At 54.0% G+C, this 18783-nt stretch overlaps 1 protein-coding gene across 8 annotated transcripts; it reads right to left on the bottom strand.

Annotated features, from left to right (window-relative positions):
* Nucleotides 1–3629: 3629 nt before the first annotated feature.
* CCDC197 (coiled-coil domain containing 197) lies at nucleotides 3630–18735 on the bottom strand. 8 transcript variants are annotated; one of them, XM_025444135.3, is made up of 9 exons: nucleotides 18391–18735; nucleotides 17753–18002; nucleotides 16476–16558; nucleotides 14669–14847; nucleotides 12593–12703; nucleotides 11645–11764; nucleotides 11263–11379; nucleotides 10507–10591; nucleotides 4808–5442 (listed from the first exon to the last, which is right to left on the bottom strand). In XM_025444135.3, exons 2-9 carry the CDS (start codon nucleotides 17845–17847, stop codon nucleotides 5345–5347), a joined length of 888 nt encoding a protein of 295 aa, XP_025299920.1. In that variant the 5' UTR covers nucleotides 17848–18002; nucleotides 18391–18735; the 3' UTR covers nucleotides 4808–5344. The 8 variants fall into 8 exon arrangements, with proteins under 8 accessions (XP_025299925.1, XP_025299920.1, XP_025299924.1 ...); XM_025444140.3 differs by lacking the exons at nucleotides 4808–5442; nucleotides 10507–10591 and adding an exon at nucleotides 3630–3764; XM_025444139.3 differs by lacking the exon at nucleotides 10507–10591 and having other exon boundaries at nucleotides 4811–5442.
* Between the last annotated feature and the right edge of the window lie 48 nt (nucleotides 18736–18783).

Below are 18783 nucleotides of genomic sequence, written 5' to 3'. Positions count from 1 at the left end.
TTCCTTGTTTGTAAAGTGGGGGTGTTGGTACCTACCTCAAAGGTCGGTTGCAAAGACTCAATGAGCTGACCCTGAAAAGCACTTGACACTGTGCCTGGTATCCAGGAAGTACCCAAAATATGTGGGCTTTGCAGGGGCCTGAGTCTCATTCATCCTTGTGGGATGGAGCCTGAGGGGGACAAGGTAAGAACTCGCACGTGGCAGGGAGGAGTTCCAAGGCTGTTTGTGCCTGTGCACCTGCAAGGGGGGGGGGGGGTCTGCCTTCTGCTAGATCAGTGAGACAAAGCTGGGACCTCAGGTGACTACACCGTGCCGCCAGGAGCTGGTGGCAGAAGCCCATCTTTCTGCTGCTCTTTACACTGACCACACACTCCCTGCCCCGTGAGCCCCGGCCCCAGCGCTGTGCAGGGGAGACCAGGACGCCGGGCGACCTGTCAAGTGCTTTACTTCCTTGCACAACCCAACGCTGCCCTCCGGGCTGGTGCCACCCCATCGTTATCGTGCAGAGCCTGTAACTTTGAGCTGGAAAGCTTGAGGTGCAAACCTGTGTGTTGTTTCCCTAATGGGGGAGATCAGGAAATATCAGAGCTGGACTTAGTCCCATCCCCTCCCCCACGCCTGTCCCCTGGGAGTTGCCGGCCAGCCCTGGAGGTAGTGGGTTGCCCTGGTTCCCACTCCCAGGGGCAGGAATGAGGAGGAACCATTTATTTTTCAGAAAAGGCATTTCTAAGAAAAACAATGAAAGTTGGGAGAGTTGAGAATGGGTAGGCAGGTCTGACTGAATAGGGAGAGAACATTCTGGAATCTGGGAAGCGGTGGAAACAGGTGTCCAGAACAAGGGGCGCTCTTCACTCTCCTGTCACCTGTTGGCACCGCCCAAGGGAACACAGGATCCCGACCTGGCAAAGATCCTTTCTGTGCCCTCCTTCAAAGCACTGTGTATGTTAGGTCGGGGGCAAGGGAGGGTGCAGGACCCAAGGCCATTCATTCAACACTCAGCAAAAATTTACTGCACATCTGACAGGCAGATGCGTGACTGGCACCGACTATGCACATCTGTGCACAAAAATGACAAAACTTGCTGCCCTCACTCAGCCTCCATTCTCACGGGGACGTCACCACCAATGACTCTGCACTGAACCAGTTGCGCAGGACCACACAACCGCCAAAGGGTTGGCGGAGGATGGAGAGGGAACCCCGCAAATGTTCGAGATTTAACTTTCCACCAGGCAGCCCGGGGAGAGGGGACCCACGGTGAGAGCTAACTCGAGTTAGACCACAAAAAGCATGTGGCCTCTCTTGGACCCTGCAGGAGGGTTCCAGGGAGCCAGTCCCACGACGGGCTGGTCTGCCTTCCCAAATGTGAGACAAGGAAATCTAGAAGAGAAATCCTTTTGTGAGGCTGGGTTCCCCCAAGTCTCTGCTCACTGTTCAGATTAAACACGGCCTGCAGCCCCCGGAGAGGAGTAGATGGGCCAGGTTTCCAGCCAGCTGCCCACCGTGTGCTTCCCCAGGCCTGGGCTCTGAAAGCTAACATGTCTTCAGCTCAGACAGCAAGTGTTGTACCCCCGCAGCCTCGGGGGGCTGGGTGGGAAGGGCTCCCTGCTTCCATGGGAGGAGAAAGCAGTGGGTATGGTTCACAGGAAGCTGAGGCCAGGGCAGGGTGGGGGCCCTGGGCTTGGTGGGCGCTGCTGGTCCCAGCCCTGTCCTCACCATCCTCGGAGGGGGCAGAGAGCCCACCTCCTAGACGTGTCCTAGTTAGGAGACCTGTGGCAGGTCTGTGACCTCTGTGAGAGGCAGCCTCTAACGGCCTCCAGCAACCTGCCTCTTGTGTTCACACCACTGTGACCCTCTCCCCTCAAGCGTGGGCTCGACTTCAGTGGCCAGTTGCCACCTCTGAGAGTAGGACTGTGGCTTCTGTCCTGTTTGCTCCCCCTTCTCTGTCATCGGCCACCTGGTGGTCCAACAGCCAGCAGCCAGTGAAGAGCTCAGGCCCCCAGTCCCACAGCCTGTGAGGAACTTTTCCCAATGGCTACTTGCATGAGCCTGGAAGCTGAGTCTCTTCTGGTCAAGCCTTCAGACGAAGCCACAGGTCTGGCTGACAGCTGGACTGAAGCTTAGTGGAGAGACCTGGAGCCAGAGGACCCAACCCCGCCCAGATGCTTGACCCCAGGAATAATAAGGAGGTAATAAATGTTCATTATCTTCAGCAGAGTTTGGGGGTGACTTGTTACGCAGCCTCTGATGACTAATACAGCTTCTCTTGCTCTTAGCCACAGTTCACTTTTCTATGAAATGAGATTAATGATACTTGTATCTCTGGGGAACCGTGTGGGTGACCCCCCCATCACTTCCTCAGACCCCCGTTGGAGGCCCAGTGGGGCTTCCACCCCACCGTCTTCTCTATTGCTTTAGCCACACAAGACAATGTCTAATTGCAAACTCTGGCAAGTGCTGGAAAGAAAGAGGATAGCGTATGGTGGGAGCAGGTAACTGAGGGCTCTGGCCTTGTCTGGAGGTGAGTTTTGAGCTGAAATCTAAAGGATGGGTTGGAGGAGGTGTCATTTGTCCTCTTCCCTGCCCCCAGCATTAGTCTCTTTCTCAGCACTTCATGACTCCCGGCCCACCCTTGATCACAGGGCATGACTCCTCCTGTGTGCCTGCCTTGGGTAAGGTCCCAGAGGGCAGGGACCAGGTGACCACAGTACACTGAGCAGGGGGCTCGTGGCAGGTGCTGCTGTGGTCCTCCGGGCCGGAGACGAGCGTGCAGGGACTAGGACAGGGCCCATAGAGCAGGGAAGTGTGCAGTGTCGGGAGAAGGCCGTATGGACAGAACCTGGTGGCGGGCTGGGTGTAGAATGGCAGGAGGGAGGGTCCAGGGTGACGCGAGGTCTGCTGGCCCAGGGGACAGGTGGGAGAGCCGGCAGGAGACAGCACGGGCTGTTAGCAGAGCTCGGTGCCCGAACAAATCCCATGAATCCCATCTCCCAGGACATGAAAAATGGAAAAGTTCAGGGCTCTGTGATCCCTGGAAACTCCTTAGGCCTCTGGGGAGCCTGTGCTTACAGATAATGGAGGTGGTATGGGGTAAGTGCTGGCTCCCCCACTCTCCCGGCCCCTCCCCTCCCAGAGCTCCATCAGCCAGAACTGGAAGGACAGCAGACACACAGAACAGCTCCCTGGAGCATCTGCTGTCCTCAAAGATATTTTGTAGGTAGAAAACATGATTATATATATATGAATAACATATTATGAAACACAATGCGAATCAGCTTTTAAAAATTTTTCAGATGAAACAAAAGTGCATAGCTGCTCTGTTCCCCTCAGGCCTGAGCACCAGGTTCCCCAAAGTGTGGGTTCACTCTCCTCTGCCGTTAGAGGAATTTGGGGGAAAGTTCTAGAAACTTGAGTTAGGAAAAGTGCCCTAGCTTTGAGGTCAGCCAGGCTTGGGTTCCGCCACTTGTTTGCTGTGTGACCTGGAGCCAGTTACTGCACCTCTCTGAGTTAAAGTATTCATTTCGGTTGTCTTAGAAAAACCCTGTCCCTCCCAGAAGGACTTTGAGGACATGTTCCTCTCGGACCGGCTTTCCGACTCATGATTCTTACCTTCTTACTACTTGCTGAAGGAGAATGAAAACTCGTTCATCTTCTAGGTGGCAGCTCCATTTGGAGCCCGTGGACTGGGGCTAATGTCCCCGCTCCTCCACTGAGCGGCTGTGTCGCCTTGGGCCAGCCACTTAACCTCGGAGCTGCAGCCTCCCCTTCTGTAACATGGAGCCAGAAAACTAAGGCTAGAGACCAGTGGAAACTAATTCAGAGCCAGAGTCCTCAAACGCGGACGAAAGGCAATAGTCAGGGGGCTGAGAACACTGGCTTCAGTCCTGAAGATGGTCCTGCAGGTGAATAAATTGGCAGGTAGCCTTTTTCTCAGGGACACCAAAGGGAGGATCTGTGAGATGCCAAGAAGAGTTAGTTTCCAATTAATCTTCCCAACTTTTCAATAAAGCTTTCTTTTTCCAGTTATAAAAGTGCACCATGCTCACTGCAGAAACTCCAGAGAATACACCAAAGTGTAGGGATACACCAAAGTGGGGGGCTCAGCGGTTGAGCGTCTGCCTTGGGCTCAGGGTGTGACCCCAGTGTCCTGGAATCAAGTCCCACATCAGGCTCCCCGTAGTAAGCCTGCTTCTCCCTCTGCCTGTGTCTCTGCCTCTTTCTCTCTGTGTCTTTCATGAATAAATAAATAAAAGCTTTAAAAAAAATTATATTGGAATTTGAAAAATTATATAAAAGAGTGGAAGGATATGCACTAAACCAGTGCTTATCGGTGAGAGGATCATGATCCTCGGGAGGAGGCAGGTGTTAATAGCCACCTAGTGCAGCAGATTGAATCAGGGGTCCCAAGTTTTCACTGTCCCGCGGTGGTGTCCACTTCCACGCACTTGCCGGAGGCTCTTGGTGGGCATCTCTCTCTCTCTCTCTCTCTCTTTTTTTTTTTAAGGTTTTATTTCTTCATGAGAGACAGAGAGAGAGATGGAGAGAGAGAGGCAGAGACACGGGCAGAGGGAGAAGCAGGCTTCGTGCAGGGAGCCCAATGCGGGACTTGATCCCAGGTCTCCAGGGTCATGCCCTGGACTGAAGGCGGCGCTAAACCACTGAGCCACCCAGGCTGCCTTCCTCTCCATCTCTTGATGATGGGTTGGCCATGTGAATTGCTTTGGCCAATAGGATATTAGTAGGTTATGACATAATCAGAGGCTTAAAACATGATCCCCCCTGGCACCCCCCACCCCCCGCCACGGGTTTATCATCAGTGAGCTCTGCTATGGAGGGAACGTACCCCTAAGAACCCCTTGATTCTGGAGGGATAAGAAAAAAAATTTTGTGGCTTTCATGCTTCCAAAGTGCTTCCTGACCGAAGAGCAGGGCGACACAGACCAGGTTTTCTTCTTTTTGGGCATTTGCATACCCGGTATTTCTCACCCTATGCTGGGAGAGCCATCTCATTGGAACTGCCCAGTTCCTGCCTGGAACCACCTGGAACTGCCATAGCAACTGCCTGGCTAAGAATGCAAATTTCTGGGCCCCACCTCAGAACCAGCACTTTCCAGAATAGGTTCCAGGCATCTCCGTGGTTAGCGACTGTCGTAGTAGTTTCAATGATGTGGAAGTTGGAAAGCAACCACTCAAAGGAACTGGAACGTCCCACTGTGTATAGTCTAGAAAGAGGACGTAATTTTATTTTCCCACCAAATGTCCAAGCTTTTCAGCACCAACCATTTGCCAATAAACCAACTTTCCCAGGATGGTGTGGAGGAAGAATTTTTCTCACACTTGAAGTTACTTAAAGCTGGAATCCGTTGGCAGGTAATGAGCTCACTGTGTCACAAAGTGTCCAAGCCCTGGACCACCTGGTGTCTTGGGGTCTTGGGGTCTCAGGATCTGATCGGGCAATCAGATGAGATGACATTTCATCAGGTACCTGACCCCTGCTTTTTTCTCCAAATGCACTTGAAGGCCTTTCTCCAGCTAACATGAAACCCAAGAAAAAGCACTTTAAAGGTACAGGGTTGGGGCTGAGATAGCTTTCTGTTTGACCACAAAGACCAGAAAGGATAAACCCCGGCGTTCTAGTACCTGCCTGCAGCAGCATCGCCAAGCCCAGCACCCTATCCGTCTATTTCATGACCCAAGCCCCTCTCAGTGGAGGCTGGGAGCTCCTGAAAGACCTGGCTGCCCATTGCAAATGTAGATTGATGGCCAGGCCACTGCCACCCCAGGCACCTGTTCTGATCATCCTCTTCCCTCCCTGAGGAGTGTGACAAAATACCTGAAGTAGACCTCCAAATGCACACCCAGTGCCCAGCGTGCGGATGGCAGGGGGCAGGAGGACAACAGCCCCCCCACCCCAGGTGTCCTCACACCTGGAACAGCCAGGAAGCCAGAGAACCATGCCCTGGGCCTATAAAAAGGTATATGTCCCCTGCCACCCGGGAGGTTAGACAGGGTGGGGATGGTGCTCCCATGCTGCCAGGTCCAGTCTTGTCATGCAGATGGGACACTGAAGTCCAGTCAGGGGGAGGAGCAGAGCTGGCTTAGGCATTTGGGATTTGCTATTCCTCCAAAGCAGCAGTTCCCAAAGTGATCCCAGCACCTACAGCATCAGCATCTCTTGGGAATCACATTAGAAATGCAAATCCTCAGGCCTCTAAGACCCCAGGTTGTTCGATCAGAAGCACCTGGAGTAGGGCCACGCTCTGTGTTTTCGCAAGTCTTCCCAATGAATGTTGGAATCGAAGAACCATTGACCTAGCACATGCCCGCATCACAGGGGATTGATGGGATGCCTTAGATCTCTTTGGTGAGCAGACTGTCGTGGCAGAGGGAGAACCGGGAAAGGTTAAGAAGGTGGGAGCCTCCCTGCGAGGGACTGAGTACTCGAGTCCTCCCATCCCAAATCCACGTGATGAAATCCCAACCTCTGGTGTGTTAGGAGGTGGAGCCTTTGGGAGGTAAGTAGGTCCTGCAGGTGGAGCCCCCATGAGTGGGATTAGTGCCCTGATAAGAAAGACCCCGTAGAGCGCCTCGACCCTGCCACCACGTGAAGACACAAGAATACGGCCATCTGAGAACAGGGAGTGGGCCCTCGCCATGCAACCAACCCACCAGTGCCTTGGTCTGGGACTTCCAGTCTCCATAAGTATGAGAAGTAAATGTCTGTGGTGTGAAGCCCTGGTCTACGGGCTTCTGGGATAGCAGCCCGAGTGGACCAAGGCACCCCTACATGTGGCCTCCAGACCCAAGCCCCAACCTTGGAGCCCGGTCCATGGACCCCATGAGGGGTCTACAGTCCACCTTCTCAGACCACCAGTCAGGCTCTTCATGCTCTGGCCAAACTGGAAGACCCTCCCCATTGTGTTCGCTTGACCTTCAGAGCCGTCCCACCACCTTGGCCTTCTCAAACCTGACTGGAGCCCGACCTGAGACGTTCACTTTGCTCCAAAGGCTTGTGAGGTCAGAACTCAAAGCAATGGTCCCTCCTCGGCTCTCCTTTGGTGAAGCTGCACGTAGAGACCTGGCCACACTCAGTCTTATTATACGTACGTAGCTTCCCTGATTGACTTGGCAGCTACAACCCATTCAAGCTCCCACCTTCCCTCCCTCAGAGCTTCCTGACCCCTCTCCCAGCAACCCCTGAGAAACAGAGACCTTCTGTGTTTGTTGACTGCATAGCAGCATCTTTTCTGAAACTCTTCTTTGAAAGTCAATTTGCTGACCACTGTGGCAGCTCATCAGTTGCTCGTAACTGGCCCCTTTTACCCAAACCGATAAACCAACGCAGACTTCCAGAGCTAACTTCTTTCCAGGGCTGCAGGTGCTGCTAGGAGGATTTTACACCAGTGACACAGTAAAACCAAACCAGTGCCTTCCATGCAGACCCAGCCCTTCTGACACTGACCTAAAAATGCAGACTGGGGAGGGGACTCCCTTAGACACTCTCTCACCCAATCCTACAGGTGGCAAAACCAGCCTGGGGAAGGGCTTTGCCTGGCCAACGTCTACCTGAGAGCAGCATTCACTTTAGGCAGCTCTGGGACTCTCAGGAAGGCAGCAGATCTGACTCGGTATTCAGCTTCTGAGAACCAGTGATGAGATACCCCGAGCAGAAAATTCAGTCCCCCATCTACTGTGCTCCCCAGGCTGCTGTGGGCAAGGCCAGCTCCCATGCATCCTACGGCCCTGGGTGGCTCTGTATGAGAGTGTCTGTGATTTGGATATCCCTAAAATCTGGGCATCTATCTACAACTCTTCTTAGACCCACTGATCACTGTGAGCATGTGACCTTAGCCCCAGACCTCCCACCTGGCTGCTGGGTCCAACCGGGGAACACCCCCCCACACACACACACACACCCCTTCCTCATTCCCAGCCTCCATGCCTGCTAATCCCTCAGGACAGGGAACAGCACCCACCCCCACCCCCAAGGCTGACTCCTGCCCACTTGGAGGTGCTGTGATGAGAAAAGAAGGTTGGACAGGTAAGAAGATGGTCATGATGCTGGCAGGGCTTGCATGGCCACTAGCTGGGTCAGTGCAGGCTGGAGCAGTCTGAAGTCTGGGTGCCTGGAAAAGGGGTTCTGGGAACTGAGTCTTGATCCCTTGGGCATTTCCCGAAGGATCTGGGGTATCTTCTGGGGTCCTTGAGACTGTCCCCTGACCAGCATACTCTGGGTTCCATGAGCAGTGAGATAAATCTTATTGTCTCCATTTTGTCCAACATAAATTCCTGGGAGGAAAACGAGATCTCTCTCACCTGCTGGTGCTTTGACACCCCTTCCCAAGGACCAAAGCACCATCAGAGGTGACCTACACCTTGGTTAACTTTCACAAGCATCCTGCAAAGGGTATGGTATCAGTGACACTTGGCCAATGGGCAAATTGAAGCTCAGTGAGGTTAAGCGACTTACCTGGAGCAGCACAGCCCACGGGTGGCCAAGCTGGATGGCGGAGTCCAAGTTCTGGTGTGGTTTCCTGAATGTGGTTGCTTGCCTCTTTTCACTGCTTCCTCCAGGAAGCCCACCCTGACTGCCCTCAGCTTCCCTCTCTGAGAGACATTCTTTTCATAAGGACCTTCCATCTCTGACTCTTTACCTAGCACAATGCTGAGCGACTCAATACGTCTTAGTTGCGTGATTGTTGCAGGAGACCCAGGGCACCCCTTGACATCACCGTGTAATTTCTTCCCTTTTCTTGGGAGGAAGATGAAATTAATGCACTGTGACTACTTAGACAAATGTGCCCCTATTGAAAACTACATCATTCATATCACAATGTGAATATGAATAACATGAGTTGTGCCCCAGGGGATGCCAACGATGTGAATGGTGTCCCTGGAACCATGCCGCGGAGCAGCCCTGGTGCTGTCTGAGAGCTCGTGAGAAGTCCTTCTCAACAGAGATGCAGGCTTGCTGACTGTTGGCTGTTGCTATGACAACCCTGGGGCAGGGACACAGCCCCGCGTGTTCCAGAGGAACCGAACATCCTGTGTTTGAACATCAACACTGAGCCTGTGTCAAGTAAGGAGAGCAAATTGAGACCTAGAATGTGAAGCCAATATTGAAGTCCACCAACAGCAGAGTATGGAGAGGATGAGTCCCAGGCCAGCCAGTGAGCCTGGGTCACACCATGCCTGAAACCCACCCAGCCACTGAGCTTCTGCTTATGATGCAAACATACCTTAATAGAAGAGTTGAACCACCTCAAAAAAAAAAAAAAAAAAAAAAAAAAGAACAAAGTTGGAGGACTCACATCTCCCAATTTCAAGATTTACTACAAGGCTCCAGTAATCAAGACAGTGTGGTATTGGCATAGGATAAACATTTAGACCTATGCAATAGAATTAAGAGTCCAGAAATCTACCTTCACATTGGCAGTCAATTAATTTTAGACAAGGCAGCAGAGATAATTCAAGGGATAAAGGATAGTTTTTTTTCGGCAGTTGGTATGGGGTCAACTGAGTATCTTTATGCAAAAGAATGAAATCCAACCCCTATCCCATACCACAAACAAGTTAAGATGGATTGTAAACCTAAATATTGAAGCAAGAACTATAAATTTCTTATTAGAAAACTTAGGCGTATAGCTTCACGACTTTGGATTATAGCTTTTGCAATGGTTTCTTAGATGCAATGCCTAAAGACAAGTAGCCAAAGGATAAAACAGCCCAACTGGATTTCATCGAAATTAAAACCTCTTGTTCTGCAAAGGGCACCAAATGAAAGGACAACCCACAGAAAGGGAGGAAATATTTGCAAACACATATATCTGATAATATTTCTATCTAGAATATATCTTAGCACTCAACAATTAAAAAAACCCAAATAATCCAATTTAAAAATGAGCAAAGGATTTGAACAGACATTTCTTCAAAGAAGAGATACAAATAACCAATCAGCACATAAAAGATGCTCAACTAAAAAAAAAAAAAAAAAAAAAAAAAAAGATGCTCAACAACATTAGTCACCAGGGAAATGCAAAGCGAAATCACAGTGAGATATAACCTCACACTTCCTAGGATGGCTGAATTACAAAAGACGGATGATACCCCGCGTGGACAGGATGTAGAGAAACTGGAACCCTCACTTCATCATGGGATTGTGAAATTGTGCAGCCACTCTGGAAAACAGTTTGGCAGTTCCTCAACATGTTTAATATACAGTTACCATACGATTCAGCAATTCTACTCCTGGGTGTCTAGCCAAGACCACTGAACTCCTATGTCCACACTAAAACCTGGGCACAAACATCACAGCAGCATTACTCACAATAGCCAAACACCCCCAAACAACCCAAATGTCCATCAACTCATGGATAAAGGAAATGTGGTGTTTCCATACAGTGGAATATTATCCAGCCCCCAAAGGGAATGAAGTATTGATTCATACTATGACATGGATCGACCTTGAAAACATTATGCCAAGTGAGAGAAACCAGATGCAGAATGTACCTTTTTGGGGTGAAGAAATGTTCTGGGTAGTAGTGATGGTTGCCGGGTTCTGACTGAACCAAAAACGCAAACGTGGAGGTTTATGCTTTAAAAGGGAAAATGAAAAAAATAAAAATAAAAAATAAAAGGGAAAATGGTATGGCATGTGGATTGTATCCCAGTAAAGACATTATTAAAAAGAAAAGAAAGACATGCTCTGTGGTCAGTGGAAGCCAGTGTGACAACATGTCCCCTGTACCAAAGCATCGATACAGGGCAGGTGGGGGCCTGGTCCTGGGGGGCAGTGAGACGGGGAAGCCCAGGGAACTCAACCGAGAGTCTGAGCCTTCAACTGAGGACCCTGCAAGAGAGAGGCTCCCTCAGTCACAGAACTGCGGCCTCCCAGAGCACACATGGGAGTGTAAATGTGGGGCCATCCCCGTGGCATCTCAGTATGTTTGTCTGCAGGTGCTTCACATGTATTGTTAGGTGTACAGAGAGTGCACGAATGTCCATGTGTGTGATGTGCAGGGTGTGGCCACAGAGAAAGGCCAGGCTGGGCAGCAGTTCCTTTGCACCTCCCTTTGATCCTCCACCAGATGAGAGCTCACTACAAGTTTGTTGAGTGACTAATAGAGACCTCAAGAGCTACTGCCCCAGGAGCCCGTGTAGCCATGGAGGGACTGGCTCCTGGGGGCTGAATGCGAATGCACCATGAGCTGAGCCCCAGGATAGGCCGAGGTTGGAGGCCAGCCTGGGGCGGCAGGGAGTCCTCACCTGAATCAGGTCGAGCTTAGAGAAGAGGCCCATGGTCCTGGGCGTGCTGCGGGCAGAAGGGGAACACTGCCGGACCATGCTGTCGATGGCCATTTGCACGTAGTTGAGCAGCTGGTTCTGCAAGAGGAAGAAGAAGAGGAGCAGGAAGAGGAGGAGGAGGAAGAGGAGGTTCTGGTCCTCTCCCGGCATCCCCCTCACCCCCAGCTTGCTCAGGCAGGAGAAGCCACCTTCTCATCCCAGTCTGTGCTCTCCCCCCACCCCGCCCCAAGGGCCTTGGATGAGTCCCTCCCAGGTCAGGGCCTGAGCATTCTTCCCAGCCATGAGGGACATTGAATGACCTTCCCAGGGGGTCCTCCTGGCTGGAGACACCTGTGGTCCACACCTGGGGCAGGGGCTGGGAAGGGTCATGGAGGAACCCGGAGCCCCTCACTCTGGGCAGCACTGGAGGCCTAGACTTCAGGTCTTCAGGGCTGTGTTCAGTGGTGGCGGCCTTGCTTCCCATCTTGAAGAGAAAGATCCAGAAGGGGCTCTATAAACAGTGGCCAATCCACTCTGTCTCTAAGCCCCTTGGCTGGAGGTCGGCAACATGTAGACCCCAACCCCCTTGTCTTCCAAATTAGGATCACACGGGGACTGAGAGGGCCTTGCATTTGCTGCCCACATTCTGTCCCGGTGGAGTGCACCCCTGGCCTTGGCCCTGGTGTCTTCCCAGCAGCCCCTGGGGCTGGGAGGGCACAGGCTCTGGTTTAAGTGAGGACCCAGGGGCCAGAGGGTAACTTGTTCCCATTCCGAAGGCCAGGAAGGAGCAGCTGGAGAGTTTAAGCCCAGAAATCCTGGCCCCTGGTCATGAACTTTGGCCATGACTTCCCCTTTGTGAACATTACTTTTCTCATCTGTGAAATAGATAACAGGTAAGAACCCACCCACGTTGAGGGGTGCCTATCCCAGGGTAGGCCCTGGGCTAAGCTCTGCCGGGTGATGAGCACAGAGACTTAACCATTACTGGCGATGGTGCATAATAACCACTCACTTAAATGCCACTGTCCTATCATTAACCACAGGAGGACTGGGTGAGCACCCAGCATACGCCAGGCTCTGGGACTGGGCCGGGGGATCCCAGCTCTGGTTCTTGGCAGAGCTTGGCTCTAAACTCTCTGTGCCTTCAGATTTCCTAACTGTAATCTCTGCCCCATCTTAGAGAAGCCCCTTCAAAGCAGTCACCAGGGCGAGGCAAGCGGGGTGTGTGATCTGCGTGTGGTGGGGGTGATGCTTCTTGAGGAGACAGCAGCCCCCAGCCCTGCCCCACCGCCATCCCGCAGACTGGACTCACACTGTAGCTGCCCATGTCTTTCTGGGAGGTGACACGGTGTTCCAGTTGCAGCCACTGCTTCTGCTGGTGGTGACACCGCTTCTGCAGCTGACACAGTTGGATCTTGAGGCTCTGCGATGGGAGAGGTTGGGTCACCCGGGCACAGCTGGGACATCTGCCCTGGGCCTGGTCCCGCCGCCCCCACCCAGGTGCTCACTGCCCTGGGGAGGTCTGAGCCATGGTGAGGGTGGGCAGAGGGGAAGTTCTGGATCTTCCAACTGTTCAAGGCATCAGGAAATACCCGACAAGGCATCCAGGCTGACTGGGGTTTGCATGTTGACTCGCTCCCCCAGACCCCCCTTTCCTCCCATAACCAGACTCAAGGGTCTCCCCCCTTGTGGCCTTGGGGGGCTGCCCGGAGGGTACCAGCGAGCAAGGCTGTGGGTGGCCTCCCATGGCTCAGCCTGCTCTGCACTGGGCTGTGCTGGCTGCAACCCCAGCGAGGCCCTGTGGGTGGGTTTGGACATGGGACATACACAGGTGTCCTCACTTCTCCTCGTCTCAGTCTCCTCCCCTGGAAAGTGGGAAGAAGGGTGCAACTGCGTCTAAGATGCGAAATTTAAGGTGGTATCGAAAACCCAGCTTATGTTTAAAACGAAGATAAATTAAGATAAATCATATTTTAATCCAACATTTATTTAAAAAAATCAAAGTTAGGGTCGCCTGGGTGGCTGGGTTGGTAAAGTATCTGCCTTCGGCTCAGGTCATGATCCTGCGGTCCTGGGACCAAGCCCCATGTTGGGCCCCCTCCTCAGCAGGGAGTCTGCTCCTCCCTCTGCCTCTGCCCCTGCTTGTGCTCTCTCTCGCTCTCTCTCTCCAATGAATAGAAAAATCATAGTTTTTAAAGACTCATAGTTAATACAAAAATTCCATGAGGGACAAAATATTAACATTTTAAATAAAGATGGGATCCAACGAATGCTCCCCTCGTCTCCCCTTGTCTCAGCCCTAAGAATTGAAGCACTTATCTTCAGGTGCTGGGGTGAGATAGATTTATCTATCTATCTATCTATCTATCTATCTATCTATCTATCTATCTATCATCTATCTATTTATTTATTTATCTTAAAGATTTTATTTATTTATTCATGAGAGACAAGAGAGAAGCAGAGACACAGGCAGAGGGAGAAGCAGGCTCCATGCAGGGAGCCCGACGCAGGACTCGATTCCGGGTCCCCAGGATCAGGCCCCGAGCCAAAGGCAGACGCTCAACCGCTGAGCCACCCAGGCTTCCCTGGGGTGAGATTTAAATGAGGCAAAAAAGCAGGTAAAGTGCATCTCACCCTGCCCTGCCCAACCCTAAAGGGTCCGGGTCTCCCAAGGAAGACAGGTGCAAAGTGCTGTAGGTGTTCAGTGCGGCCACCAGGGGGCAGAGACTCTCCGCAAACATCACGAAATGGCCCTTGGCAAGAATCCAGCCACCCTCAGCCTGCCTCTCCAGGTCCCCTTCCCCTCCGTGGTGGTCCCAGGCCCCAGTCGCAACACGCAGGGTCATCCTGCCAGGCCTCTGCCTGGGCAGTTTCTCCTGGCTGGAATGCCCAGGCCTCCTGGCAAAAGTTCTATTTATTTTAAGATTAACCAAAAAGGAGAGAGGGGGGACTTCAGGGCACCTACTTGGTACAGCTGGTGTTCAGTGCTCATGGCCACCTACTAACTAGGTTGCATTGCCATGTGACAGATAGGGAAACCGAGGCTCAGAGAGGGTCCACACTTGCGCAGGATCATGCAGCTGGAGACCGAAATGGAACGCGAACTGGTCTGTTTGAATCTAGGACTCGGGGCTTTTCTACCACCAAGAACGCCTTTGAAACAAGCTAAGCTTCTGGAGAAACCCCGAGCCAGCCAGCAGACAGGGAAAGGAAGGGGGAGAAAGGGCAACAGGACAAGGCTCTGGAGTGTCACCTCTCAGCCCCACCCAGACCCTCTCAGCAGCCCACCGCTGCTCCAAGGCCTCCCCGGGGTGCAGAGGGACGGGCCACCCTCTGTCTCCAGTTCTATGGCCTCAGGGCAAGGGACCAGGCTTCGGAGAGCTGTTACCGGGATAAGAGCCCTGTGGCTCTCCTCTAGAGACTCCAGCCTCTGGCAGATGACCTGTTTCATCTCGGACAGGGCCTCCAGATGCTTCTGGACGTCCTGGCTGACTATGAAGAGCTTCTCGTAATGCTCCACCATGGTCCCCACCAGCGCCTCATCTGGCTCCTCCCCTTCGTAGTGACCTGTGGAGACAGGGCCATGGCGGGATGGGTGGTGACAGACAGCCCAGCCCTCACCTGCCCCCTGCAGGGGTGATGCCCACGACGTGGATGAGACCTACGTCCTGAAATTCCAGCTGGAGCCCACAGTTGAGAGGTGCCAGGCAACCCATGCAGGCCTTACCCCAGGACAGCAGGACCCGTCCGCGGCTGTTCAGCACCATCACCACCTCCTGCCTCTTCAAGAGAAAGGCCACCTGGCAGCGGAGAACCCAGATTCTAGAGCCAGGATGCCCAGTGACACGGTCCCCAAGGAGAAAGTGCTAACCGCGGGAGCCCGCAACAGGAATTATTGCTGTCGTGAGCGGCAGGGTCCCCAGCTTTGGAGGAAACCCATCCTGGATGGGTTGAGCAGGGTTGAATTGCCAAATTAGGAAGCCCCCTGCCCCGTACTATGAGGTTGCCTTAGAAGCAGCCCTGAGTGCCAAGTCTGCTTCAAGCCCCATGCTGACCCGGAGACTTCACCCCTCCTTGGCTTGGTGCTCAAAGCTTCCTGATGTTAATCAAATCTCCCAGCACCCCTGCCAGGCCCTGGTGCCCCACTGGAACTCGCCATCCCTCAGTTCACCACGCAGGGCTGTGGCTCCGGCCTACATGTGTGCTGTTCCCTGCGCCCGCAATGCCATTCCCCTTCGCTGAACTCACTTGCGCCCCAGGAGAGGCCGCCTCTTCCATGAAGCCTTCCTGAGCTTCAGGACAGAGTTTTGGGGGCTCTCATCTCCATAGCACTTGTCACAGCGGCTCTGAAGTCAGACCAGAGTCAGACCCAGCGCCACCACTTCCTGGCTGGGCATTTGGGGCAAGTTCCTTAGCCGCTCTGAGCCTGGGTAACACAAGGCTCAGAAGCTCATACAAAGGGGTAAAAAAATATTTACTGAAGAGCTTAGCCACAAAGTAAATAGTTAATAAGCAGGAATAGTTATTGTTGATGATGTTGAGATAATGATAATAAAAATAATATTTGTGGGCAGCCCGGGTGGCTCAGCGGTTTAGCGCCGCCTTCAGTCCAGGGCGTGATCCTGGGGACCCGGAATCGAGTCCCACGTCGGGCTCCCTGCGTCTTCTCTGCCTGCGCCTCGGCCTCTCTCTCTCTCTGTGTCTCTCATGAATAAATAAATAAAATCTTTAAAAAAATAATAATATTTGTTCCCCTGCCCTTTCCTAACAAGTTTCTGGCACTGACAACAGCAGGCTCCGGGACTAATCAAGATAAAACAAAACACAAAGCCCATTTCTGGTGTCCGTGCAATTTTTGTCGATAACGGCAAAACAAAAAACAAAACCAAGGACACGCAAAATCATAGCAATCGTGGCTTGCACTCAGTGGGTCGTGATCCACAGCACGGACTTATGAAGGATGAGTTCGTCCGACCCGCACAACAGGTGCTGCTCCCCTAGTCACAGAGCAGGAAACCGGGACCTGGGGAACTCGCCACAGGCCCCCCCCCGGCAGCGCTGGTGGCTCGCTCAGCACCTGTGCCCCTCAAACCCCCGCGGCATCGGCCTCCGTGGGTCTTCATTCTGCAGACGGAGTCTGGGCTCACTCTGGTCCCAAGGCTGGAGCGGCAGCGGAGAGGAAGGGCCATACGTACCCTTGGGGATTTTCTCAAGGACCTTCATCAGGTAGTCTTCAAAAAGCTTGTGCTTCTCCACCTCTCTCTCCAGCCTCCTCTGCCTGCAGAGACATCTCGTGACAGCAAGAGGCAGACCCAGGAATGTGGTTTGGGGGCTCCCAGGCCGTGACCTCTTGCAAGGCCACTCTCCGTGGATCGCCTGCGCAGACCTGCGCTGGCCGGGCCTCTAACCCTCACCCCCGGCCGTGGACCGCTGACCTAAGCCTCTCCACCCCATTTCCTGCCGAGTAAACTGAGCCACAGTTCGAAGGAAGAGCTGCCATCGTCAGGCCATGAGGAAGGGGCACGGGGAGGGTGGAGTCCAGCCCTTCGGGTGGGACCTGGCCAGAGGCCTCACCCCTGTGCTTGGGTCTGTAAGGACAGTAAGGAGAGCCCCTCCCTCTCAGGCTGGCCCAGACCATGCACAGGGTGCCCAGGACATAGTGAGCCCTCGATCCGAGGTGGGGGGGCCCAGCACCCCCGGAGGGGGGACGACTGTGTGCTGCTGCCCAGCCGTGCAGGCCCAGGCCAGCCCCCGAGCAAGCTGAGTCCCCACTGGGCCACCTGTTCTGAGTTCAGTCAAGGGCAGCGGTCAAGGACCAAGGCAGAGCAGGACCCGCCCTGGCCGGCTGGCTGAGCCTCCAGGGAAGTGGGGGGTGACTGCTCAGCACCCCAAGGCAGGCCTCTCTGCCTCTCGGGCCCCACTGGACTGTACCCATTCAGTCCTGGAGAATGCCGGGAAAACCCATCTTGCTCCACAAATACCATGTGGACCCTGCACACCACGGTGCTAAGCCTCAGTGGGGTCGGAAGCCCTACTAGAATCTGATGGCAGAGTTGGACCTTTTCTCCATAAAATTGCTCAGAGACACAGCCTTTTGTATCTGATTCAGGCTTTCACGGGGAGCCTGAAGTTGACAGGCTGCCTGAGGGGTGAGGACCCAGGGGTGGAGGGGGGACAGCCTCGCGGGTTGACTTTAGAGGGGCTGAGCTGACAGGTGCAGGGGAGGGCCACCGGCAGGCCTGCCTCCGTGACAGGAAACTAAGCCCACAGGGTCCGAGCTCGAGGGGCAGGAGCCCAGCCGCCCACTGCCCTCCCCACCGCTGTCCCTCCTGTTTATGTCCAGGGATCGCCCCCTCGTCGTCCCCTCCCTGCCTGGCCCCCAGGTGCGTTTGCTCCGTTCCAGCCCCTTAGCCCACTGTGGGTGGTACTGGGCCTGGCGCAGGGGCACAGCGGGGCCTGGCTCGTCTCGTACTTTGCCTGGAGCCGCCAGAGTTCCTGTAACAGCATCTGCAGGTCCCTGTCTTTGTCGCCGGTAGCGCTGGGGCCAGCCCCCTTGTTGGTGTCCATGGCCACGGCGTCGCCCCTCACCACCGTCGTCCCGCTGCAGGACAAGGCCCACGTGGGCCAGGTGGGAAGAGGAGGGACAGCAGTGGCAACCGGCAGGGTGACAGTTTCTCTCCTGATCTCCGCAGTTGTCCCCCGGAAGCCAGGTCACATCCCCACTTCATGGAAAAGGAAACAGAGGCTCAGAGGGGGCTGGTGACCAGCTCAGGGACATACAGCAGGACTGGATATGGACTTGAGGCTCACTGAGGCCAATGTCTGGGGTCTTTGAGCTACGGCCCCAGCCCTGGAGAGGCCGGATTTGCCTTTGTTGTAGTGGCGTTATTGCGCTGGCCACCCTGTAACTGGGACGACCCCATCACCACAAGTCCTGGGGGCGCCAAGAAGCCCAGGACTTCCAACAGGTGATTTCCAATAGTGTTCCGGAGACCGTCCCAGGGCCAGGGCTGGGGGCTGGCTCCGAAAGCAGCGCTCGTGGGGAGGAGAGCTTCGTCCCTGTCCTAGCCCCGGCCTCCACCCATTCGTGCATTCAGCAGCATCACATACTCGCGTGTGCAGAGCTCGGCAAAGCTGCGTGGGGGCCGAGACAGACGCTTTGAATGAGCTCGTGGTCCGGCTGGAAGGTTGCCTACCTAACGGCTGGATTCCGCACAGCCTGGCAAAGAGCGCCCGGACCGCTTGCCTACGTCTGGTTCCCAGTTATGGCCCAAAGGAGAGGAAAGTCTCCCTAGGCCTGCCATGCACTGGCCACCTGCTAGACCAGCACAGGGACAGAGCAGAGAGAGGAGGGAGGGGCTGCACGGTCAGCTCTGGGTCCGAGCATCAGACCTGGGGACACGAGCACGGGGAAGGAGCAGGGGCCCCACTGCACTCACTAGTGGCTCCAGGAGCACAAAGCTACCCCTGGGCTGTGACCTCATAATCCTGGCCTCCGTCCTT

This window comes from Canis lupus, chromosome 8, assembly GCF_003254725.2.
Source record: "Canis lupus dingo isolate Sandy chromosome 8, ASM325472v2, whole genome shotgun sequence".
NCBI classification, from domain to species: Eukaryota; Metazoa; Chordata; class Mammalia; order Carnivora; family Canidae; genus Canis; species Canis lupus.
Note: the sequence above shows the minus strand (reverse complement) of the source record. Positions and strands in the feature narration are given on the sequence as shown.

What these genes read in the sequence shown, in the direction of transcription:
- CCDC197 (XM_025444133.3), bottom strand. Translation starts at nt 17,847, where the DNA reads ATGGACACCAACAAGGGGGCTGGCCCCAGCGCTACCGGCGACAAAGAC. An exon ending in CTTCCCAGCCCCTGCCCCAG is followed by an intron (nt 11,380 to 11,644) that starts GTGTGGACCACA and finishes TTCCTCTTGCAG; the next exon opens with AACCAGCTGCTCAACTACGT. An exon ending in CTAAGCTCGACCTGATTCAG is followed by an intron (nt 8,287 to 11,262) that starts GTGAGGACTCCC and finishes TTTTCCTCCCAG; the next exon opens with GAATTTATGTTGGACAAAAT.